General features: G+C 54.4%; 1 protein-coding gene across 6 annotated transcripts in view; it reads right to left on the reverse strand.

Annotated features, from left to right (window-relative positions):
- The window catches only part of SCUBE3 (signal peptide, CUB domain and EGF like domain containing 3), a 40,360-nt gene extending 14,149 nt beyond the window's left edge, over positions 1-26,211 (reverse strand). For 3 of the 6 annotated variants that reach the window (XM_034069740.1, XM_034069739.1, XM_031042896.2), the window contains exons 1-7: positions 20,113-20,592; positions 11,396-11,518; positions 10,366-10,491; positions 7,264-7,398; positions 5,188-5,313; positions 3,929-4,045; positions 162-209 (exon numbers count right to left, since the gene is read on the reverse strand). In XM_034069740.1, the coding sequence (XP_033925631.1) occupies positions 162-209; positions 3,929-4,045; positions 5,188-5,313; positions 7,264-7,398; positions 10,366-10,491; positions 11,396-11,518; positions 20,113-20,278 (841 nt within the window). In that variant the 5' untranslated portion in view covers positions 20,279-20,592. Of the gene's footprint in view, positions 1-161; positions 210-3,928; positions 4,046-5,187; positions 5,314-7,263; positions 7,399-10,365; positions 10,492-11,395; positions 11,519-20,112; positions 20,593-23,380 lie in introns of those variants that run through there. The other 3 variants (XM_034069742.1, XM_034069741.1, XM_034069743.1) reach the window with 2 other exon arrangements.

The raw sequence follows: 26,211 nt of genomic DNA on the forward strand, positions 1-26,211 counted from the left end.
CAGCCCGAGGGGCTTGCTCTGTGGGGTTACAAAGCAGCAGTGGGTTAGTGAGGCATGCGGTTAGCAGGACAGCTCAGCCCCCCGAGCCCGGTTATGATCTCCAGTTGGGAGACCATCTACTGTTAGACCCCTCCAGAGAGATAGAGAACAAACATATTTACCATTAGAAAACGTCTCAAGGATAACGTGTTGCTGGAAGTGTCTCTCCCCTGTTTATAAAAAAGTGATTTAGAAACAGTGTCCAGCAAGGAGCTCGGTTGGTGTCACACGTCAATGGTTCCACTCCACCGCATTTCCAGCCTGGTGCAAATCCTCCCTTTGGGTTTTGGTTCCCCCCCACCTCCCAAAAGAGCCCAAACCAGAGGTTTGGGTCTGGCACTATCGACTCCTCCATCACCCTGTCGGAAGCATCATCCCATGTCCCACAGCCTCTCCGAACCCATTTGGTTCTGTGCTCTCCATGCGGGAAGGAGGAAGCGCATTGCAAGGAGCGTTAGTGCAGCCCGTTAGTCTGGGGAGCCGGGTCCTCACCGCAGTACCACCACCACATGCTGGGGCTGAATGCAACCCTGGTTGGAGCTCTATGGACACTGCATGGCCTTGGGCTTTCTGAAGTGACTGTGTCCCACCAGTGCCACTTGCACCACTTGGATCTAGCAGCTAAGCCAGTGCTGAGCCCAGATTGTGGGTGTGCTTGGGCTGCTCAGTATCACCCATGCACCCAGGTGCAGGAGCTCCAAGGGGGCACGGCACAGTCCCAGGGTGCTGAGTACCCAAAGGGTCAATAGGGGAGCCTGGTGGGGAGTGAAAATGGCCAAGATGGGGCTGAGAGCAGCCTGGGCAAAGCCATAGACCCCCAAACTGGTGCTAAATTTTGGTGCTATAAACACCCAGAGATCACTTCTGAGGCTTGCCCCAAAACCTTAGCATGAGCTTTGCCCTGCAAAGGAAACTGGCATCACCCACCTCCCAGAGAGTCAAAACCTGACGTTTGGTGCTATCAACTCCTCCATCACCCTGTCTGAAGCATCCCACGTTCCACAGCCTGTCCAAACCCCCTTCGGCTCTGGGGGAGACTCCCATGGCTGGGAGATGTCCCTCCTTCATCCCAGACATTGCAGGGAGGGGACAGAACCCCACAGCACTGCTGTACTGAAGCCAGAGCCCCTGGCTGAGCATGGGGTGCTTGGGGCACCCAGAGCCCATCACCGAGTGGAGGTGAACACATCTCTGCTGCAGGAGAAACAACGCCGGGTCTGTGTGGGGAAAGGGAGAATGGGAAACGCAGCCCCCATGTGCCTGCACTGTGCAGGGGGCTCAGGATACGGGCAGGGATTCAGGGATTCAGCAGCCGGGACACAGGGACCGGATCTCCATGGGGAGTTTGATGTGTGCGGAGTGTGCATGGAATGCCCATGGCAAACCACGTCGTGTCCCTGAGCCCTGCTTTCTCCTTCCCACAGCCTTCCTATGCCTCAGCCCCTTCCCTCCATGTCCCAGGCATAGACCTGCACAGGGTTCAGCTGCACAAAGCCAGAGCATCGGCGGAGCTGCTGCAAACTGCCCAGGCACGGGTCAGGAAATCAACCATAAAACTTGAGCTGGGTTCAGTTTCCTTCTCCATCTCCTCATGTTTCCTCCCCATCCACCTCCTCCGGTGCTTGCCACAAGCAGGGGACAGCATCGGTCCCATTAAACCCCAAACATCCCTGGGGGGGAGCTACAGAAATGCCCCAGCTTGCAAATCCTCCCAGAAAGCCCAAACCTGCATCGACCACAGCAGCCTGGTTTGCATCCACCCGCGGGTGCTGCACCCTGGGCTGCTGAAGGGCAATTCTGCGTCCTGGCCTTTTATTGCCTTTGTGAAAAAGAGCTGCTTTTTTGAGCGTAAATATCAATATTTCAGGTCTTTGGCCTCGCCTCCCGTCTCCCCCTCCCCCCGAGACATGTTGGGAGCCATTAGGGCTGGCCCCGCTCTGCTCAGAGGCATGTTCTTCATTATCTGCCTTTTTAAAAGCAGCAATAAAAAGCGGAGAAATGAAAACCACCGTCCGTGGCCCCATGAAACTGTCACTGCGAGGGGCTGAGCGTGCTTCCTGCCGCGTGGTGTGATCTGAAGGGAACCTGGAGCCCCATCAAACGCACCGAGTCCCATTTCAAAGCCCAGGGCCCGGGGAGCGAGTTTGTGTTTCCCCTCACTGGAAACTCCATTCCCCTTGAAATGATGAAATATGGGAGAGGAAATGGGGAAGGGGCAGCGGGGGGGAGGGGCCATAAAACAAGAAAGGGTGGTTATAAATATCCGAGCAGGTACCTGGGCTGTAAATCTGCCCCTATGGGGCAGCCGTCGGCTCCCAGCGGCCAAAGCACAATCCCACAGTGTTCCCGTGCAGGGGCTGGGGGCTGGGGTTCCCCCGGGAATGTGGGAGCCAGGCAGGCTCCTTCCTGCTGCGGGGCCCAAAGGGATGGGAAAGGTCTGGGGGTGGGTTTGGGGCTGCTCCTAAAACCCTTCATTGTGGGGTTCTGAGTTCCCCAAGGAATATGGGTGAGGGGAGAGCTCATGGGGATTTACCGGCTCTGGTGGGAGATGCCTCTCCAGCAGATACAGTGCATGGTTTGGGAACAAAGAGGGAGATTTTGGTCAAGGCCATAAGGATGAATGATTCTGGAAACCCCCACATTCCACCATCCTGCCCATGGTACTTGGGATCCAAGTGCTGAGACTCTGGCAACAACCCCCTCTTGAGCATCTCCTGACCCATGAGCTGCTTTGGGGAGCTGCTCTCCCACCCACTGCATTCACCAGGTCAGGAGCACCCTTTTGGTGCCAAACCTCCCCGAGTCCTCACCCCAACACAGACACCACACACAGGGGGGGCACACCAGCTGATGCACCCCAAAGAGGAGCGCTCCCCACCCCGGGCACCACAATAACCCCCTGGTTATTGTGTCCTCAGCGCCTGGGATGGGATGTGGTGGCCATGGAAGTGAACACAAGGGTGGCGGAGACAAGGGTCTGATCCTGCCAGGAGGGCCTGGCATTAATCCTGGCAGCAGGCTGGGTGACAGCAGTGACATTAGGGTCACAGGCAGCTGAGCTGAGAGGCAGGAGGGCTTTGATGCATCCACTGAGCTGGTGGGGAGCAGCCAGGGGCTCAGGGGGCTGCTCCCCCTGAGGATGGAGCTGTCCTTGGGAAGCTGCTCAGGCACAGCAGGGCCACAGGAGCCAAAACCTCTCTCTCGCTTTCAATTCCTCTTTCATTTTTATTTTGGAATGAGAACTCAAATGTCTGGAGCAATTTGTGGACTTAATCACTCTCCAAATGCAACGTTCTTTTAAGTCGAATCAGCTGCTAGGCAGCACGAGCATCTGAAACCAGTAAAACTGATCTCGGTTTGATGGTCTACAGTCTGAAAACACACGGAGAAAAAGGACAGTTCTGGGGGTGGTTCACTTGTCAGGTTGTCAGGGGTTGGGGTTTTCTTTGGCTAGACAATTGTTCCTGAGCCCAGGCTCCACGGTGCCAACTAAGAACAGATCACAGGGACTAAATCCATCCCCTCTGTCCCTCCTCAACTGCTGCCAGTGACAGCTTCTAACATGGGGGATTTCTCAGCCTTCTCCCTCCAGCAGCCTGGAGACAGGCAGGGACCCTGCTCACACCCCAGCACAACAAACCAAACCCCAACCACCCTCTCAAGCATCCCCACAGCCACTTTTGCCCTTTGTGGCTGAGCAGCAGCACATTCCCACGGGTACCAACCCCATCCCTCACATCACCGAGGATCTCCAATCTCAGCAACAGGAAACGCCGCATCCCAAAGCCCCTTCATCAGGCCAAGAGCAAAGTGCCCAGGGAGAAAGAGGAGCCACCCCACATCCCACCCCACACCCCACCCCACATCCCAGGCCATGGCTCGCACCTACCTATGCACGTCACCCCGTCGGAGTGCAGCAGAAACTTGACGTGGCAGCCACACTTGGGCCCCTGGTCGGTGTCGTCGCACGTGTGCTGGCAGCCCCCATTCCCGTAGTTACAGGTCACTGCAGGAGGTACAGAATCAGCTGTCAGCAGGGTCCCCAGCCCCTTCCTTCCCCACACAGCATCCTCAAGGAGTAGCACAAAGCCAGCTTGGAGAAACCTCATCTATATCCTCCTGGATAATTTCTAGAGCCCTTTGATTTCCCTGCAGGATCTTGGTAGATGCAAACTGTGATGTGGTTTATAGAACCATAAAATGGTTGTGGTTGGAAAGGACGTGAAGATCATTCAGTTCCAACCCCTGCCACGGGCAGGGACCCCTTCCACTGGAGCAGCTGCTCCAAGCCCCTGTGTCCAACCTGGCCTTGAGCACTGCCAGGGATGGGGCAGCCACAGCTTCTCTGGGCACCCTGTGCCAGCGCCTCAGCACCCTCCCAGGGAACAGCTTCTGCCTTAGATCTAAGTTTCTCGTGTCTTTGCTTATTTTCTAGATGCCACTGGTGGAGCCTGAGCAAACGGGACCTGTGAGCTTGCTGCCCCTGCTCCTGGAATCTGAGGTTACAAGGGAAGGATGGGACTTTCCTGAGCTCTGGAATGACTCAGGTGCTCCTGGGAATCTCTCTCAGCCTTTCCCAAGAGACAAGGCATACTCTTCATTTACTATGGGGGGAAAACAGGCTCACAGGATTAAAACTCCCTCTCATTTTACACATTTGCTGCATACAACAAAGGGAGAAACAAAAATAACTACATAAACACATTAATCTCTATTTAATAACCCTGGCAATGCCAGTGAGATGCTGGCAGGAGATGAGACGGGTTCAGAACACCATGACCCCCAGGGGAAGAATTTCTGTGCTCATCCTGTGCCAGTCGCATTCTCCCTGTTCATCTCCTCTTTGGAAAGTGAGACACTGGGGCAGGGACAGAGGATGCTACACCTCTGGGACCCCTTTGAGGCCATTTGAGCCTGGCCAGAGTAAGAGCACAATGTCTCATGGCAGAGGAGGATGCCAAGAGCATCCTCTGTAAGAGCAACAGAGGCAGAGCTGGAGGAAAATGAAACCCAGAGAGCTTCAGACTCAATAATCCAATTGCTACCAGGGGGTCAGGGCTTTGCAGCAGGGCCAGGAGGTGTCTGCATCATGGAGACAAGGTCAGGGGTTCCCAGGACACTGTCCCCCCATCCCTGAGCGCTCCTTACGTTTGCAGTCACGCTGGTTCTTGGTGAGCTCGAAGCCGGGGCGGCACTCGCAGGCGATGCCCCCTTTGGGGGTCTCCCGGCAGATGTGGGCACAGCCGTGGTTCTTGTTCATGCAGTTCATTCCTTCTAAAAGAGAGAAGGAAGCACAGAAAAGCTCCAGAAGCTTCCTGGTAATGGTGTGTGGGGCAGAGGGATGGCTGGGCTGGGCTGGGGAGGGGGGGATGGAGGAGAACCTTGCAATAAGAACCTTAATGGGTTCTTGCCTTGAAGAAGGTGTCTCAAAGGGCAGCACCTCCTGGCATGGAGCTGCTTGGGAAGTGGACAAAGCCACCCTGGAGCTTTCAACCTTTGATTGCCTCCCACCACCTCAGGCAAGACCCTGTTCCCACATCTCCTGAAGGAGGATGCTGAGATGCACCAAGCATGCACTCAAATGGTTAGAAAACAGGCTGGAGCCTGTGGGTGTCCCAGGCTGCTCCCCATCACCTGCCCCACACATCCCACCTAGCTCCAGGACAGGACTCTCTAGAGAGGACAGATCATCTCTAAGTGCAGTGTCAGGGAGCCCTCTGTCATTAGAGCCTCCTGCCTCCAGCCACACCAGCCCTCCCTTCCCTGGCCTCCACGCTGGGGCTGGGAACCCCCACTCTGTGGGGAGCCCCACTCCATCCCCCTGGCATCCTCCAGGGTACTCTGGGGCTAGGATGCTGCTGGAATTCCCTTGTCTCCACCCAGCCTTGCCCCAGAGACCCATGCGATGCCCCAGGGATGCCAGAGCCAGCCAAGTGCTCTCAGCCTCTCTCCAAACAGCCTTTTTCTCTCATTCTTTCTTATTGTTGCTCTTCACTGTGTGGCAGCATCTCCCTCACACCCCTGTACTACAGCAGACATGGGGGGCTCTGAGGCTGACTTACTGGGAGAGACCAGCTGGTGCAAGGGAGAGAGTGGTGGTGCTGCAGAAGTGAGGTTCTGGGGTCTATCACCCAGGTCCCTCACCCAGCAGTGTTTCATCCCCTGTGCATCAGGGGGAGAGAGGAAAGCAAGAGCAGAAACAGAAAAGGAGAGAGAGCAGAGGGAAAGCAGAAAGCCTCCTGCCAGGGTAGAGAAGAGAGACAAGGAGCTGGCAAGGACCCCAGGAGGAAGGAAGCAGCCATAACACTGAGGTTTAGCTCTCTAATACTGAATGCTTCTGTCCTTGGCAGTGCCCAAAAGCCAAGAGTAAAGGCAGAACAGGCTTTAATATCAGATCCCAGATTATCCTCAGCTCTCTGCTTTTTCCAGGCTCACATCCCAGGGACCAGCTGCAACCCTCTCACCCCGCATCCTGCTGATGGAGACCACGTAGCAGCTACAAGACCAACCTCAGGGTGCAGAGGCAACACAGACCTCCCCAGGACAACACCACTCTGCAGCTCAAACACCAGCACCTGCATCCCAGTCCCCAGCAAGGGCCACCCACTGCGTCCTGGAGAGGAAGGAGCAGCCAGCTCATCCCTCCTGCACACACAGGGCATAGGGATGCAGGAGATGCCACCATGGTTGAGCTGTCCCAGGCTGGGCAGGATTCCCAGTGGAGCTGGAGTGACTGACACAGCTGGGAACGGGGAAGGAGGAAAGGAAAACTCAGCTGGTTCTGCCAAACAGCAGGGATAAAATCAGTGGAGATGCAAAAATCTCTTATTTCCTCCTGTTTGGGCTGTGAGATTGCTCCAGATGGCAGCAATTTAGAACTGATATCAAGACAAAGGTCTTGGTGCTGCACAAGACCTGGCAGGAGAAGTCTCACAGGGGGGTGTGAGGATCTCCAGGTACCTTCAACACTCTAGATACAGGATCAGCTTCCTCTGTCTGGTATTACCGAGCTTGACTAAGGGGCCTGAGAGGGTTTTCTTACAGAGATACTTATGAGCCCCACAGCAATGTGCTCGTAATGAATTTACTTTCAAATTCACAACACCAAGAAGGGGCATGAACCAGCACCCAAACCCAAACCCATACCCAGGCAGTGCAGGGGTGGCCAGAGGTGACAGATGTGTCCCTTAATGCAGGGGCTGCAGGGAAGGGCCATGCACTGACCTTCAGGGCGCTGGATGCACGTGTGCTGGTTGTCACTGAGGAAGAAGCCCTCCCGGCAGAAGCACTCGTAGCTGCCCATCATGTTGACACAGGTCTGCTGGCAGCCGCCGTTGCCCTCTGAGCACTCATCCAGGTCTGCAAAGGGGACATGGCAGGAGGTGAGCACAGATCCATGGCACGCGGAGGGGATGGGGAACTGGGTGGGACAGATGTGCACATTACATCCATGATCCCCCAGCTAGAAGAAAGGGAGATGCTTTAGGACTTCAGGGGATGAAGGCAAAGCACCCCATGGGATGGGCTGCAGAGCCTATGCAGTTTCCTCAGCTAACAGGCAAAAAAGGTCCAGCCTTGTCTGACAGAAGGGAACCCAAAACCACAGAGAAAGGGATTTTTCTTTTCCCATGACCCACAAAGCACCCAGCATGCTTGGATGGGATACTGATGGCAGCCACCCCCTGCTCCTATCCCTTCCAAGCCTGTTGCCGGCTGGGGATGCCTGCACTTCATTAGGGAGCACTGGGAAACCTTAGCCCAGAGCTGGGATAATTATTTGTAAGGAGACTCAAACCCAGCAGCTCTGCTGCCCTCAGGCCTGTTTCAGTTTAATGACCCAAGGCTGAAAGGGGCTTGACTTGTGCACCCGTGGCAGTGGCAATGCCCTTGCCCCAGGTTGCTCCTGCTCCATCCCTGCAAATCCCTTGTTTCATAGAATGGTTACTGTTGGAAAGGACTGTAACATCACCTACTTCCAACCCCACATGAAGAGCAATTGCCTTTACTATCTCCAAATGGTTTCTAGGGACACTGGTCCAAGCTGAACTCACCAGTGCCCCAGGATGCCAGAGCAACCAGGACTTGGCCAGAGAATCAGACCCCTGCCCCTTCCACCCACAGCCCCAGAGCTGGGTGATGGTGTCAGGATGGGGAGTGGGAGGTCCCGTGCCAAAGAAAACCTCCTGTGAGCTTTAATGTTGCAGAGCCAGGGAAAGCTGAGTCCTGCCAGGACTGGAGGCTGGAAACAGTGATGGACCATGCTGAGGGGTATCCCGCAGGGCCCCTGGCACTGCCCTGAGGGGCACAGCAGGCACTAAAACCCCCTGCTTTGGAGCAAAGAGATGGATGGATGGCTGGGTGGGTGGATGGTTGTCCAAGCATTGTGAGTGCCTTGCACTGTGCCCCCTGCCCCAGACAAGCCCAGGGAGATGCTACAACCCTGGGGGATGGTCAGAAATCCAAGCAGGGCTACAGCTGGAAACTGCCATGGGAGCAAAACTCAGGAGCACCCACAAAGCCACTGCCTTGGGAAGGAGGTGTTGAAAACATTATCTCACACGCGGGTGCCCGCAGGGCAGGCTAGGGCTGACAGCCAGGCTGCAGCCAGACACAGAAAGGATGTCCTCTGTGATGGCAGGAGGCCTGCAGCTTCCTCTGAGGCTCACTCCAGCCAAGCTATGTGCTGCAGATGCCAATAACTCTCCTCAAATCCTCCCACTTATAACAAGGGCTTAAGGTCTTGCGACTTCTCCCTCAAGCTCTGCACAAAAGTGAGGAGGCAGCCGCTCAAACCCAACAGCTGGAACAAGACTCCACCACTCTAATACCTGTTTTATTAAATGCAAGAGATGGGCAGAAGCCAGCAGGGCCTGTGTCAGGATGAGGGCTCCAGTTCCTGTTCTGGTTCAAAAGGTTGCCTGGGGTGGCTGATGGAGGAGCCTATGGGCATGCCCTGACCCTCTCTGACCCATCTCCAGCTCAGCCACTGCTCTCAGCACCAGCAAAGCCTGGGCATGACCCTCTGCTGTGCTCTGCTTCCCTTCTTTCTGGTTAAGTAGAGATGCTTCAGGAAGATGAAGAAACCCACTGGGGTTCATCCCTGATGCCCCCCAGGAATGGCTGCTGAGCATGGAGGGTGTCAACATCCTCACCTGTAAAATGGGATCCAGAGGATAAACCAGCCCCACCCCTATGGCAAAGCAACACAGAAATGCTGGGATAAACCTGCCCATCCTTACAGGGAAGCAACACATCTGAGATGCTGGGATGAGCTCAAAGGGGGGAACTAGGGCTGCCCTTCAGGTCCTCCCTTGCCCCAGCTGCTCCCCAGCCAACTCTAAACACATGACGTGTGGCTCACCCAGCCCGGCTTTCCTTTCTTCTCCTCGGGCTCATCCTCCCCGGGGGGAGGAAGGCAGAGCCGCCTCCTCCCAGCTGTGTAAATCTGCCCCCTCCCCAAGGAGGCTGCAAAGGTCCTGGTGATGGTGGTTAATGCAAAGCGTATGTGTCCATAATCCCTTCCCCTCCTCCTCCTCCCAGTGATGAGCTCATTAATGACCCCTCTGCAGACACTCATTAGGACCCAGCATGATCTCCAGGTAGAGGGTGGGTGGCTGGATCTGTGCTCCAGCACTTCCACCCGTGGGTGCTGGGGGAGGAAGCGGGTGCTGGGCTGTGGGAAGCCCTAGGGCTCTGCTGGGAGCTTCGGCTCTGCCGTGGCCGGATGGAGTTTGGGCAGTGGGAAGTGGTGGGGAGGATGCATGGCTGCTCCGTAGGCAGATGAAGGTTTGTCTTGGCCCAGGGATTATTTACCCAATCTCTTTGCTGGTTCCATCCCCACCGGCTTTGCTATTAACTCATCTATTTTGGCAGGTGCAGGGCTGACCTCAAGCACGAGTGGCAGGGCCTGGGTGAGCCCCACAGGCTGGTCCTGCCATGGGCAGCACAGCAGAACTGCCGGCACAGCCACTCACCACAGCAGGATGCAGCTGTGGGGGGGGCTGTGGCTCACACACAGCATCCCCAGACCCGGCCTTCCCTATGGATAAACCCATAGAGCAAGTTTTTCTCCCAGCATGGAGCATCATCCCTCAGCATCACCCCGTGCAATGGGGAGCAATCCTGTCCCCAGTGAGCCATCATGGCACAGGACATGTCTGCTCCTGGCACTCTGCAAGTGCCACTGTGGTCCCCTGGCTCTGAAATTGGTCTCGGGAGCTTAGAGCTGAGGTGCACAGCAAAGCAAGGCAGCTGCTGGTCCCAAGGTATGAGAGCTGCTGAGCGGTTGTGACATGCCAGCATCACACCAGCATGCTGGGGCCTCACCTAAGCAGTTGTGTCCATCATGAGCCAGGCGGAAGCCGTCGTAGCAGGTACAGCGGTAGTTCCCAGGGATGTTCACGCACTCGTGGACACAGCCGGCGTTATCCTCCCGCTCACACTCATCAACGTCTGGGGAGAGAGGGGGCACGAGAGCTGTAGGGCTGCCCAAGGGGATGACCAACCCTCTGCATGGGGGCTGAGCCCCATCTCCAACATGTTTGCACCCAGCTGATGCTGCATCCAGAGGTCTCTGCTCATTTGAGCTCCGTTATCACCTACAGCATCCCTCCACACCCTGCAGAACCATCCCTGTCTGCACCCTGGACTCCCAGCTAGCCTTAAAGCCTTGGCACAGCACAGAGCACTGGGAATCCCATGGGATTTCCCACACTGGTGGGCAGAGCAGCATGTCTCCATGGTGAAGCCATGCCTGGAGCCTGCTTTAATCCCTCTGCTGCTTGTACTCAGCCCATCCTGAGCCTGGATCCACTCTGAGCAGAGCTGGGAATTCTTCCCCTGTGCCATTCCTGCTTTCCTGCTGCTGCTCCAGAGCCCGTTTTCATTCTGTGTCCAACTTGGCTGCATACATCTACATCTCCATCCATATCTGTATCATCTATATCTCCATATATTATTTGATATTATTATTTATATATTATTATTATATTTATATTATTTTAGCTGCTAGGCCAGTTCTGCAGCCTCTGGGTTGGAAACCTTGCAGAATAAAGCTCACAGCTTTGTATAAAACAAGCCTCAGGTGATCTCCCAGGGACTGGGCAGCCCCAGTCCTGGAAATGCTGGGATAGCACAAAAGGTGCGTGGTGGATGCCACTGCCACCAGCACGGACAGTCACACTCCTCTCCATCCCCAGCACTGTGGTGTCAACAGGACAGGAGTTCAGAGCAGAAAAGGGGACTAAAACACCTGCAGTGTGCTGGGGTGAACCAGCTTTCTGCAAGGGCAGGGACACTGCTGAAGAGGCTGTCACTTGTTGGACAAGTGGCACTGTTGGTGGTGATGTGCCCCTACCTTTGCAGTGCTTCCCATCGCCGGTGTAGCCAGATTTGCAGATGCACTTGTAGGACTTGGGGGTGTTCTGGCAGATGGCATCGATGTGGCAGTTGTCAGTGCCCTCCACGCACTCATCGACATCTGCAAGGGGAGAGGCAGGGGAGTGATGGGGAGAGCTGGGGGAGCTCTACCCCATTGCCCCACTGCAGCCACAGCTTCAGCAGCGCTCCAGCTCCTCAACCAGCCCATGATCCACAAAGGCTTGAGAGAGCAGTGCAGTACACCCAGCCCTGACACAACAGGCTCACTGTGGGACATGGTGCATCACTAGGTCCACTCATGAGCCTATGTCCCCACTCTCATACAAACCACCCTGAAACTCCCTGACCCTCTCACATGTCTGATGGTAGGAAACACTGCTTAAGGGCCCAGAGTCCAGGCTGGAGCCAGCCCAGGGAGAGGTGAAAGTCTCTGTCTCCTATTAGCCATTTCCTGAGCTGACCAGTCATCCAAATAACCATCACCACTTTCTATTCTGAGGCGCAGAAGAATGTGCAGGAATTAGCAGGAACCACACGAAATAAACCTGGGAAGCAGGAGGGAGAACTGTGAAAACATCAAAGCTTCCTTGGGGACACAGCCAAAATCTGCATCTTCCCCATCCCCCTTTTGCCCTCAACCCACTTATCTGGGATGCAGCACCCTGGTACCCAGAGCATGACATGTGGAGCACTGTGCACCAGTGATGGCCTTAAGTGGTGATGCCCAAGGGTTTGCCATGGCGGGAGGCTGTGGGAGTGGAGGTTTTAATGGCATTTGGGAAACAGGAGCCTTGAGCACATGGAGCAGAGGTCTATGATCCAGAGCTGCTCACCTGGCTGCTCTCTGCCTTCCCTCACAGGCAGTAAGGGAGGTGCAGTGCTCTGGAGCACATCCCCTCTCTGGCTGCCAATGCCTGCCAGGGTGGAAGGCAGCTGAGTGCCCCTGGCAGGGGAGGAGTGCTGAGCATCACCCACAGCCCCGCAGGCACGGGCAGGGCTCCCTGAGCTCCATGCTCTGCCTCCACCAGCACATGGGAGTGTCAGTTCTGCTCCTGGGGATATTCACCTCCACCACCTCCCACGGGGATGGGAGGATCTCAGCAGGGAAGGGGGATCCGAGGGGCCCTCCAGCTTCCCTGCACCCCAGAAAGAGGAACCTGAGGCTGAGCAGCTTCCAGCTGCCTTAGAAAGCTGCTCCAAGAACAGAAGTGCTCCAGGAGCTCACCAGAGACATGAACCACCCCTACAAGCCATGGGTGGGCAGGCAGCCCTGCCAGGATGGGAGCCACAGCCACGGGAGCATCGTCCTGAGCCTTATCCCAGCCCTCCTGGAGGTCCTGGCCGGGAGCTGTGGGGCAGGCAGTGGGGCAGCAGAGCTCTGCCTCTGCACCAGGGAGGCAGCACGTGCCTGCCATTGGATAAATATTTACAGCCCACATTCATATTTGTTATTTGACATTAGCCATGGCCCGTGGCCACCATGGCCTCCCTGGGGCCATTCATCACTGCCTGGAGCCTGACCCACTGCGGTGGGAGCAAGGGAGGGCTTGCACAGGGGACCAGCACCCACCAGCATCCCTGGGGAGAGGCTCACAGGGGTCCTGTGGGTCTTGGGAGGGGCTGTTCTCCCCCTGGGGTGCTGAGCATGGTGCAGGTTTGGTTCCTCCCCAGCCAAACTTCACATCTGTCTGCAAACCCCATGGCACAGCTTTGCCACTGCACTCCTGACCTGCCTGCAAAGGCCCCATCCTCCAGAACAAAAAGCATGTGCAAATAATCACTGGTGGCTAAAACCCTGCAACAGCCACAGGGAGCAGAGCTTGCTCCTTCCTAACCGTGTTTTCAGGCTCAAAAGGGCCTTTTGCCACAAGAAGAAGCACTTCCACCATCCACCAGTGCTGTTTGGCATCACTGCCTCCAGTGACTTCACCTCCGGCTCCCGCATCCCTCACCAGGGCTCCCAGGTGGGTGGTGGGAGGATGCGGCACTGGAGCCGGGGGATGCAAGTAGGATGTGGAGTGTTCACTGCTCCACACACAGCAATGAGCACAAGGACTCCACAGCAACATGGGCAACGCTGAGCCAAAGATGTACTGCGTCTGCAGATCCTGGTCCTGACCATAAGGATTCAGAGCACTCCCTCAGCTCTTCCCCTACCAGGTTATAAATCACACCCTTATGCTTCCAACTGATGGTCCCAAGGGGACAGTTGCTGGGTCCCAGCACCCCAAGCACTCACCCTGACTTCCAGGTGGGATCCAGCATCCAAACAGTACAGACCAACTACCAACCCCATCTCCTTCTGCTAAAAACACCCAAACCCACAAAGCATTCATCAACCATCACATCACTGATGCTTCCCACTCACTTTGGGGGTGTGTGGGGTGTGTGTGTGTGTTATTTTCTATTCCTTTTTCCTCAAACCCAAGACAAGGGACGAGGTCTGTGCAGCACTGAACACAGAGTCAGCCTCTCCCCCTCACACATGTGTATTATTGCTCTTTTCTATCTTTTCCTTTTCCATGTTGTAACTTCAAAACGTCTCTAACTTTGGAAAGCTTACACAGAAGTACAAAAGAAAACATTATAAATGTGCCCCTCTGTAATTTTTCCAGAGCTGGAGACATTCTGAAAGGTTACGGGATCATAAAAAAAGGAAGAAAAGGGGGGAAAAAGTGTGTGTCAGTATGTGGGAAGAGTGAATAAATACCTTCCTTGGGACCCCAGGAGCCATCCTAAGACTGGCAAAGATCCTCATGTCAGAAGGCTGAAGTTTGGCTCCTCAGAAGTATCCTTCCAAAATGATGGAGTGAATTAAAAAGAAACAACAAAAACCTCTGGAAAAATAGATTTTTCCCTTTTTTTTGCAAATGTAACCGGTGTTTGCCCACAAAAGGGCAGCTTGGCTGTTGGGACAACCTGCTTTTCCCACAGGAGAGTATCCTCCATCCAGAACAAAGCCATCAGCTCTGCTGCAGGTGCTCCAGGGATTTCAGATTCAAACCAAGCAAAGAGAAGATTTAACAAATCATAGGATGATAGAATAACAGAATGGTTTGGGTTGGAAAGGACCTGAAGATCATCCAGTTCCAACCCCCTGCTATGGGCAGGGATACCTTAGACCCCTTCCACTGCAGCAGCTGCTCCAAGCCCCTGTGTCCAACCTGACCTTAAATTCTGCCAGGGATGAAGCATTTACCACTTGTTTGGGCAGCAGTTCCAGTGCCTCATCACATCCTTACTGATGTTCCCATCTCTGTTCTTGCACACTCCTCACTGGGGTGCACCCTGCTCAGCCCACTGCTTGGGGAGACCTTCTGAAGTCCAGGCTCCAAACCCATGTGGGCTTTTTGGGGGAAACCAAGCAGGTTGCAGACTTGCATCCTTCACTTGTCCTGCTGGGATGAACAACCAGAAACCCTTTATCACCCCAAGGTGCCTGAAACAAGCCCAGACCCGGCAACACAGATGGATACATCATACCTCAAATAGATGCACATCCCTGGCAGTGTTCAAGGCCACGGGCAGGGACCCCTTCCACTGGAGCAGCTTTAAGGTCCTTTCCAATCCAAACCAGTTGGGTTCTATGAAATCCCCAGAACTGGGGCACTTGGCTCTGGGTGGGATATTGAACGTTGATGAAGACATCAAGTCCTGGTGGAGACCAAGGTCTGACCCATGTCCAGTGTTCCCCTCTCCCATGCACTGGGGTGAACTGGGACTCCTAAGAGAGCAGGAGCATCCTTGCCCCACTGTGCTGGGGAGTCTGTGGTGCAGGGCAGGAGGCTCCATGCTCACCCTGTGCCTCGGGCAATGTTTTTCCTTCCGTTGTGGGTGGGATTTTCCAGCCCTGGCTGTTGGGCCCCGTTCCGCTCCAGCTGCAGCTTTATTCTCCATTTCAAAGGCACTGGAGGCAGCCGGTTTCAACGCCACTGCCATTTCGAGCATGCCAAAAGTGGGGGGACCGCCAGCCCCCCAGGACCGGGGTGCACCCACAGGGAAGGGAGAAGGGATTTGACTGAGGTTGGTGGTGCTGGAGCCCATGAGCACCCAGGTCCCACATCTGTGCCCATCCCTGTGGCGTCGCGCCGCCAGCGATGTGCACCATAAAGCAACAGCTCATATATTTTTAGAGCCTGGATTGAGGCTCTTTCTTCACTTCCTTATTTTGTTTAAAACAAGAAAAATAATAACAAAAGATGGGGTTTTATCCATAGACTGAAAGGCCATAGAAATCTGAGGAGGCAGACAGGACAGGGCAGCAAAACCTCACCAGAAACCCCCTAAACAAACCAAGCCACTGTCCTTTTTCCCCTCTTCTGCAAGCACTTCAGCTCTTTCTTTCAACTTAATTTTATTCTTTATTTTTATATCGGCATATATATTAACAGCCTGCCTGTATAGGGATGTGTGTGTAGCTGTTGGCAGGCACGTGGAGTTTCCACTCGGCCTTAATGCCAAATTAAAGCTTTATAACTTCAGTAGCTCTTTTTACCAGGGTATTAATAACCACCTCAGACACTGTGGTGCAGTTTATTAAGCATTTGTTTGCCTGGGGAGCTCACAAGGGTAACTCGTGCTGCGCTGCAGTGGGATGGGCACAGGGCACGGCCATGGGCAGGGGTATCCCACTGGGAAAGGAATGGGAGCCATGGGCTGGACAGAGGAGAGGATTCTCCACGGGATGGCTTTGCGTAAATTGGCCAAATAAGCATCATCTGAACTCAGGATCTAACTCAGGTGTTCAGTGATGGCTGGTGCAGGAATGTGGTGCCTGTGGTCCCTGGGAGAGGGATGTCTGCACCTCACCAGCCCCACTGCTCCATGCCTAAAAGCAGGTGGGAGCTGGTGGATGCAGCCACAGGACTTGGCCCTGTGGATGGAGCACATGTGAAGGATGGGGAACCACAAGCCACAGTGAGCACCGGAGGGGTTCACAGCCTGCTGGCCCCACTGGCCCATGCCCAGATCCTGCTCTGCACCACTTGCCTAAGTTTTGCTTCCCCAAAGCTCCCAGTGCCCCCAAAGTGGCTTTTTCCCCCTCACTGATGCATCCCACTGCTGTGAGGGCAGAGTGGGGTTGAGGTCCCCATCACCTGCACCAGCCCGGGTCAATCTGATAGATCTGAGATCCTCACCATCACCAGCATCCCCTGGGGTGGGAAATGCTCCTTCCATCCCCATCCCACCCCCTGAGCCAACCCTGGTCACTCAATTCAGCTGCAGTTCCTCAGAGGAGGGTTTGATGCTCCACATCAGCAGTGTGCTCATCTCCCACAGGAACTGGTGTTGCTGCTGTTGTTCATTCACTTGGCTTATCAAGCTGCCCAAACCTCGCCTTTAAAAATGGGTTTGTTTGGTTTTGGCTTTGGGAGCAACAATCACATCCTCAGCCCATCCTCACCGAAACACAGAGCAAACTATTTGCCATCCCAAGCTTCTCCTAAAGCCTCTCAGGGGGCTTATAACTTTGGAAGTGAAGGTTAAGGTTATTCATGCAGTTTTTTCCTAAATGGGTTACTCCGGTGTGACCATCTGGCAAAGGAAAAAGGTCTCTATAAAACTAAAAGAGCAAACCCTCCTGAGCAGCTTGGAGCAGGAACACATCCCAGTGCAGGACTCAAGGTGTCTGAATATTTATACTCCCGTTGGCAGTTACAAAAACCCCTCTTCTTCCCTCCTTCCTACTCCCCCTTTTCCCCTGTTTAATCTCAGTACAGACCCGTTGGACGCCCTCAGTCAAAGCTCTCCTTTGAACTGCTCTATGGTGAGATGTTTACAGTCTTACATTTCATATTTCAGAGGGGTGGAGGGACAGGCACAACAGTCGCACACTGTGAATGCATGAGAGGGAGGGAGCGGAGGCCGAGGGGAGGAAGTTTGGTGGAGGTGGGAGGGGAATCAAACAGCATCTCTGCTGCAATGGGAAAAACTCAGGCTCCTATATGGATATAAGAAGGGAACCTGGTGGTGTAGGTTCTGCAGGTGCATCCCAGCCAAAGCCAGTCCCCGTGCTGGATGGGTCTGGTTCTAATCATGGGTGACCATCACACTGCGCTAGGACCCTGCACTGGGTGGGTGGCTGGGCTGGGGGAGTGGCAGAGGCTGCAAACTGGGGTGCCCAGGGAGATGCTGCATCTCCCTCCCGGCTCTGCTCTCCCGGCCTCATTCCTGCACTTTGGCTTCAGGAAAGTGGTGAATCCTGCACCGTGTCTCCAGTTACGGGGTTGCTGCCAGAAGAGTGTGGCAGGGCCGGATCTGGGCACTGGGCTGGATCTGGGCACTCTGTGGTACCAGAGGGTGCCAATCTGCCAGCCCTCAGGCTCCATCACCCTCAGCGCACAAGGCAGGGCTGATGTGGGCTCTGCTGAAGGCTCCTCTGCCTGGCAGGCTGTGGGATGTGCTGATGGAGAACAGGACAGGACTGGGGTGGCATTATCTGTCCAAAGAGCAGGGAGCTGTGGGTACAGCAGCACCTTGGGGCTGTTTGGACACCTTGGCAGGGGGACCACAGGGAGACTTCATCCCAGCTCAATGCACATTGGGAGCTTCCCTGGGCTTCCTTGGATTTATACTGTCAGGTCTCTTCTTGAAAGCCTTCCTAGCCTCAAACTGACCCAATAAACCCTGCAGACAGCAGGTCCTCTGCAGACACACTGCAGCCCAGCGGATGGCTCTGCTAAATCCTTCCTTCCCTACAGACTAAACTTTCCAGGGTAATTCAGAGCCAGCAATGAGCCTGGGAGCCCTACCCACAGTGTGATGCTAGCACAGCAAAACAAACCCGTCTGATGGAAGAGGAGCCCAGGGAGGTGGGAGGGTGCTGTGCACCCCATCCTTGAGGTATCACCCCCCAGATGCAGGGGGGATGCCTGATGCTTTCACAAATACCCTAGTAAAACATGCCCAGGCACACGGGGTGGCTTCAGAGAGCTCCACAACACTTGCACACACAGAAAACCAGGTAATATTGAGTTATAGGAAAAGTGTGGGGTGATGCTGGGGCCACAACTTCAGCCTCATCCCAAAAGGTCCAGACCCACCCTGCCCTGAGCCCTCACATACCCACAGCCTTCACCCTTCTCTCTCCAGCCCTCAGAACCCCACAGCAGCAGCTCCAGGGATTAATTCCCCACCACAAACCCCCCAGTGCAGAGTGTCTGGGGCCCCCCCAGCTCTGCAGCTTCTCCATGGGCTGGGATGAGCCAGCACCATCCCGGGTGACTTCCCCCGTGCAGGATTGAGCTCACCTCTCTCCACCCCCACTCCACCCCTCTCCTTCCCCGAAGGGATCTGTCAAGTCTCTGCACGATGGAATTTTACTTTGCTATTTTAATGCAATTCTGGCTCAGGCTTAAATGGAACTGGAAACCAAAAGGCCTTAATAAATAAATATTATGATAAGAAATGAAAGCAATGCATACACTCAAGATAATTGGGGGGGGGGTAAGAACCTAAGCATTCCTTTCTATGCCTAAATCATAGCGCTTTACATGAAGCTGGATGCCTTCCTAGCAAACCTTTGCCCTGGAACCCGTCCCCTGTGCTTGCCCAGACTGCCCTCCTGAAAAGTCTCCTATTGTTTAAGAAACACTTTAAGCCAGATAAGACAATAGCCTTGAAATTCCTTCTAACTTTGTGGGTGACAGGGCTCGGGACGACCATGCACGGGGCTGAAATGCTCTTGAATCATACCCTTTGCTCCTATATTTCATTCACACTCTATTTAATCTCGCCGTACGCACAAACACGCAGCTACTACAGCAAGAACCAAAGTTGGGTTTGATGAATCTTACACACTGCGAAGTGCTATGGAAAAAACACCAACAAGAAAAGAAACCCCAACAAAGTGGGGAGTTAAGAGGAACCCCCCCCTTGAGAGAGCCAAGGGGATCGTGCACATAGGGCTGTGTGTTTGGGTGTGCGCGCGCACTGCTGCGCGTGTGTAAGGGGAAAAAACCCGAGCTAAATATAGAGGTGCTATAGAAAACCTAAGGTATAGCTTCGAGCGTACATAAAGCTACATGTGTGTGTCTGGGAAGGAGAAACTGAGGCTCAGTTACACGAGCGGCGGAGCAGGAAGCCTGAAGCTGATAAAGCTGGGACATGCATCCCTCTTTCTGCCAGGGATCGGGATGGAGCTCCTGTATTTTCCAGGCTTTGCTGTGTTCAGCCCCCCCGTTTTCTGCAGCCCACCCCCCTATAGCACAGCACCGGCCGTCCAACCCCTGCCTGGGTACAGCACAGCCACAGACGCAACCTCCCGGCGGTACAGACATCACGGTCCCTACCCTCCAACCCAGCCCCAAAGGAGCCCTGTGGCTGTGATCCCATCTCCCGGACACCCTACCCCACAACAGCCCCCCAGAACAGCCACGTTTACCCTGTGATGGGTGCAGACTTCTTCGCCACCCCCCCCCCCAATACTCTGCCTCGGCACCGCTGCCTTGAGAGAAAGAGTCTGAACCAAAACCTGAAGTGCAAAACACACAACTCCTGAAAGAGTTTACAGACAAACAACCCCAAATCAAAGGCAGCAGCAACAATATCTGCGAGCACCGTTTAAAACTCCCTCCGCTATTTGTTGTTATTGCTGCTAATTCCTCCAGCCTGCATCTAAAACCCCAGATCTAAAGAGGTCCTAATGCACACATCAAACAGCAAACCCTTCGAGCCGGGCACATTTTCTCTTACCTTGACTGGCTTTATTTGCCAGCGTGTTTCCAGAGTGCAGCAGAAAGACAAGGATGGAAAATCCAGCAAGCTGCAAAGCTCCCATTGCAATCCCAGTCTGCATGGAGGAGTAAGGGGCAAGACGGGGGGATTTCCAGTGCTTTAAAGGAAACCAGCGGCTGAGCATGCGAAGGGAAATCAAGAGGAGGAAGGGGCTCTCTTCTTGCCGTGTGTGAGACAGAGGGAGGGAAGGGAGCTCAACTGATGGAAAAAGCTGCTCTGGGTTCAGTTTGGGGCTCCTGATGTTGCTAAAGAGAGAGTGAGGGAAGGAGACCCAGGGCAGTTGGAGCACAGCGGACTCTATCGCCCTCTCTCTGGCGGCCGCTCTGATCCCTTCTTCTCTCCTTTTTTCTCTCCCCCCCTTAAATAATCCCAACCAATTCCAGTTCTGCAAGAGAGCAGCAGCAGCAGCAGCGCTGGAGGGGGGAAGCAGGCGCCTTGCCCTGGTGCTGGGGACCTGAGAAAGGGGAGTGGAAAGGAGAGCCCCATCCAAGCAACGCCCTTTTTCTCCTCTCTCCCAGCCTTTCTTTCTTTCTATTTGGCTTTGGTTTGCTCCTTCCCGGCTCCCCCTCCCTCGTACCCCCAAGGCTGGGCTTTGCCTGCAGGAATTTACAGTCTGCTCTGGAGGAGAAGGGCCAGTAGCCATGGAGACTGCTTCCCTGGGAGCAGGGAGGTCAGGCGGAGACCAGGGGCGATCAATGCATCAATGCAAAGCCCCCCGCAACCCCCAGACCCACCTCGCAGCCCCTCGGCCACCGAGGGCTTGGGGTGGTGGCAAGGCGGGGGGTGGGGGGACGGCGACATGCAAGGGGTGTGTATGGCATGGGAAAAGGCAATGGGTGGAAAAGGGGAAGGAAAAACACACAAACACACATATATACATATGAGAAATAAACCGTAAAGCAGAGTTTGCAGATGGCACAACCTGGCTGGGCTCAGCAGCTGGAGAGCATCTTGGGGTGCTGCGATGGTGGAACTGGGGATCAGAAAGCAGCTCTGCTATTTGTAAGAGAGAGGTGGGAAAGGAGGGGCTGGAAATAAGGGTGGAAGGGGGAAGAAGAAAAGACCTTTCTGGGTATTCCAGGGGTGTTTGTTTGCTTGGAGGAGCCTTTCCTGGGCTGCCCCCCTGCAGCCGCTGCCCAGGGGTGCAGGGGGACCCTCTGCCATACCTCATGACTGCCCCTGCAATGGGAGCTGCTGGCACCATCCTTCTTCCAGGGTGTTCCTGCTCCCTGAGGCAGAAGAAGCATCGTCAGCTGGGAAACTGCAGCGGGAGATAGGGCTGGGAGCTGGAAACATGGTCAGGATTAAGGCTGATGGTGATTCCACCTGCTCAGGAACATGGGGTCCCATGGCCCCAGTGGTCATCCTGCCCATGGGGTCCTCCCAGCCGACCCTGCTGCCCCTGTAGCCTTTCATACCCCCTTTTGTCCTAATAACCCCTAAAGATACAACAAAGGGGGATGGAGGGGATGGAAGGTGTCCAGCTAAGCCAAGGCACCAGCTGCCATCTTGCTGTGGAGAGAAAGGGAGGGACCTCAGCTGATGGTCCTGAGGATCCTGAGGATGCTGAGGAGTCCCTGGGTCTGGTCATGCTTTCCCTACAGAAATCCCTTACCCTTGGGCTGCCTTCATGGGACCTTCCCTGAGCGAGTGGGTTTGCAAGAGCAGATGTGCTTCAGATGGGGCAGATGCAGCATGGCTGGCCCAGGAGAGCATCCCATGTGGAAACCAGGAGCTCATCCACGCACTGGGTCTTTCCAAAGGCAGAGGCCAAGTGCAAGACCCTCCCAGCCCTGCAGAGCTCTCCTGCCCCCACAAAGCTCTGCTGGCTGCCAGCGGGTCCCACACACACACCATTGGGGCCCTAAACCCATGCAGGAGCCAACCCCTTCCAGGGGAGCAGACCAGCTGAGGGACAGAAGCACAGATGTGCCCATTACACCCAGCACAAGTCTCCAGCATTCAAACTCACATCTGCATGATGGCTGCAGGTAAACCTGGAGCCAGGGGAGGCTGCAGGGCTCTTGTCTGCCTGGGCTGGCAGCTCAGGGCAAGGCAGCTTCCAGCCCATCCTAGCTAAAAGGGATTTCTCAACAGAGACAACTGGCTCTGCCCGAGCCCAGTTGGGTAAGAAATCCAGAGGAAAAGCACTTGCACCAACACGACCAGCGCAGTAACTCACAGCACATCTTGCTACACTATAGGGAATCAAAACAGTGGTGCACGACCATTCCTGGCACAGCAAAGCTCCAGGGCAGCTTGGGAAGGGACTAAGGTGCAGAAATGATTATTAAAGCTGTAATAGATTTTCATATATATAAAATACTCATATGGAGGTGTCATTGTTAGGATGCATCAGGAAAGGATCAGGTATGTGCTATCCCACTCAGCACACCACCGGAGGAGGCTCCTGTCTTCTTTCAGCCCATCCAGTCCAACCGTTCCCAGCCCTGCCAAGGCCACCCCTAACCCATGGCACTGAGGCCTCGTCTCCGCTGTGTGAGCACTTGCAGGGCCGGTGCCTGCAGCCCTGCCCTGGGCAGCCTGTTCCAATGCCTGAGCACCCTGTGGGGCAGGAATTGTTCCTCAGCTCCATCTAAACCTGCCCTGGTGCAGCTTGAGGCCATTAAAATGGGCCAAAATGAGTCAAAATGGGAACTCTCTGCTTGGGATCCCTGTGCCCAACCACGACACCTCAGAGCGGGGGACACATCCCATTCCATGATCCTTTATCATCATAACCAGAGGAAAACTAAACAGTCCTCCTTTTTTTCCTTTCCTCTAACCTATCTTCTAAATCTGGAAACTGATCTCGAGGTACAAGGGACAAGACCTTCAGCAATGTTGATTTATAACCAAGCTTCTAAATTACAGGTTTACACATTAGTATAAACATCCATAAACCAGTTTAAATACACAGCATCGTATGTAATCACAACGCCAAGACACCAGGCAGCCACATGACAGCACAGGGGGACAGCAAACTCCTTGCTCACACCCAGACTGCCTCGGTGGGGATAGATCTCCAGCCAGAGGCTCCCAGTTCAACCAGTGCCTTGCACTTGGGGCTGGGTTTTGCTGTTGAAGGTAGCTCCTCAGCTGAAGGCAGCACCGCTCACACCTTAGGGAGCAAAGGGGTTGCAAACCCCATGTCTCACTCCTCCAACCGTGGCCCAGCAGCAGGGTTGGGGCAAGCTGCTGCAAACTCCCTAAATCAATACATAACCTTGTTGTCTTCCAAAAGCTTGAGGCCTGGTTGAAGCAGAAGGGCTGATGGAGCTCCCAGGGCTGCCACAGTTCCTCTCCGAGCCCAGGGACATCCAGAGTGCAGATGGAGATTCCCAGGATCACACAGGGCGTCTGGAGGGAGAGCCATGAATCACACTGGAACCTCCTGCAAGACAACCCAGTGCTTCAGCCCCGATGGCTCCGCACCAGCTCCTGCTGCCACAGGGTCACACGGATCCATTCCCAGGAGCCCTCTCTGGAGCCCTTCAAAGGCAATGGGACAACCCCTGCATCCCAAGCCTTGTGCGCACACACGTGTGTGTCTCTATGTGTGTTTCTGGCAGGGCAGGAGGCGACAGGACTCTCCTTCCCACTGCCTCCACTCCCCGTCGTGCACTTCTGGGCAAAATCCATTTGCTTTGGCTTCATGTAGGGCCAGAAGTTTCGGTCCATTGTGCTGCGGCGCTGAAGAGCCAGCGAGGGATTGTCAACCATGCCGGGATGGTTACATGGGGAGTAATGAGGATTTACTGCACCCAGCTCCTGCTCCTTCGCCAAGGAATGAAAGCAGAAAATCACAACAGGCATTTTTTTAATTTGCAGGAAAATTAAAAAAAGAACGGATTCTGCACTTGGAAAACAACAACCACATCCCCAGATCAAAGCAGCTCTTCTCCTCCCAGTCAGGGCTTTCAGAGGTTTCTGCAGCTACAGAGATGTTTACACAGGGAGAGAGATACATACATTGTGCAGTCCTGATGCTGCTTCTCCCCCCTTCATCTGGCAAAACATTCCCTGGGAGGCAATATGAGGTCATTCCTAGCCCCGGCCTTGTTTTCCTCAAGCTGCAAAGCTTCGGGGCAAGAGGCAATTCATTTCCCATTAGCACACACACATTTGCACTTGGAACTCTCCCATGTATGTTTTGCTGGGGGAGCTCAGGACAGACAGGGGACTGGCCCTGTGTTATCGTGTTCCCAGAGGGTCAGCAGCTCCACTGGGGAGGCACATGGAGCGGTGGGTTGGCATCTTCTGCAGAGCAGCATCTTCTGCAGAGCAGCCGTAATGTTTCTGTGGCTTCCACCACCACTTTTATTAGGAGAGGGGCTGAGCGGCTCTGGGGAGGTCTAATGGGCTGTAAAGAGCTTTTTCCCCTCTGCCTCCTTGGCTCAAGCCCAAGAGGAGCAGCATGAGTCCTGCTCCAGTGCTCACGCCGGGACGGAGCACGTGGGAATGCACCAGGACAGACTCTCCCTTCACCTCTCGCCATCAGCACCTTGGTCCATCTGCTCCACGGGCAGCTCCTGCTTTGGCAAAGCTGACAAGCTGTGTCTTGTGAGCCCCCTGTGCTATCTGTGCAAACTAAAGGAAACTGGAACTACACCTCCCCATCTCTAGCATGAATTTCATGCCCTATGCTGTGAGTGAGCTGCATCTTCATCTCTGACCAGCATCCAGCATGATGCTGGAGCCAAAAGAGGTTCCTAAGCACAAGAAGCTGCTGAGAAGTAACAGACAAAAGCAAAACTCCCTTAAAAGACCTAAGGGCTTGCAGAAGCAGCAAGTGAATCAGGCAGGATACTGGAAGAAAGAGGCCACAATGCTGCAAATCAGGAGATTTCCCTTCCTCTCTGGTTCACAGAGGCACAACACTGCCAGCCCCAGGCAGGACCTGACCTCTCTGTGGCACCCAGAGCACCCAGCAGTTGGGGTGGTGAGTGCTGGTACCATATCCTGACACTGCTCACTAGGAGCTGGCACAAGAAGACAGCAGCAGAGACATTTTGATGCCCTAGTGAGGCTGTGGTCTAGAACTCAGAACAAAATAGACTACTTTAAAAACAGAGAGGAAACCAGTATTGTCTGTAACACACCAACAGCCTGGACCTGACTGACGCCACCAGTCCCCATCACCAGCTCCTGGCTCCAGCCTTCATTTCCCTCAAAGCCCAGTTTTATCAAGATGCCTCCAACGTGGATAGAAAAGCTCCAAGTCCCACTCAGTGTCTGCCTGTCACCTCTGACACCTTTTTTCCAGTGTCACAGAGCTTCCCAAAGTGCCCTTGTTTGTAATTCCCAGTCTGCAGCAGAAGGTGACACACACTGAGGTGAGGTGACCTAACCTAACCAGCGTCACCAGGAAGGTCGATGGCAGCACCAGGAATAGCCCTATTCCCAGCTAACCACTAACCACACTTATCCCAGAATAAGGGTCCCTTTTTCCAGCTGAATTTATAACAGCTTTCCAAGTGACATAAGCTCTTACAGAAATAGGCAGGGGTTTATTCCAGAATAATTACTGGGAAATCATACTGGAGCATGTATAATTACACTGGTGAGTTGGACCCCATGTCACTGACTTGCTCCATGCTCCATATGGCTTTTATCTCATCCTCCTTTTCCATGAGCACATGTATGTCAGCTGGCACATCATCAGGATGTGGGTGGAGAAGGAAGAGGCTTTGGGTAGAAAGGAAAGTGATAGATTGCTCGTTAAAGCTCTGTTAATCACATTTCCCACTCAAGATAGCCTGATAATAGCTCTTACAGCTACTGAAACCAAAAGGAGTCTTTTGGGGTGCACTGGATCACCCTCCAGATGGATTCAGCAGCACTCTGTGTCTGCTTCATGTTCAGCCCAGGTACAGCTTTGGAGCAAGTGGGGCTTTTTTAAATGCATTTCATGTCCCACACACAAAATCAAGCTCAGGGTTCAGGTTGAATCACAGAATAGTTTGAGTTGGAAAGGACCCTAAGATCACCCATGTCCACCCCCTGCCACTCACAGGAGACCAGGTTACTCCTACCCCATCCAACCTGGCCTTGAGC

This window comes from Melopsittacus undulatus, chromosome 16 (genome assembly GCF_012275295.1).
Source record: "Melopsittacus undulatus isolate bMelUnd1 chromosome 16, bMelUnd1.mat.Z, whole genome shotgun sequence".
NCBI lineage: Eukaryota > Metazoa > Chordata > Aves > Psittaciformes > Psittaculidae > Melopsittacus > Melopsittacus undulatus.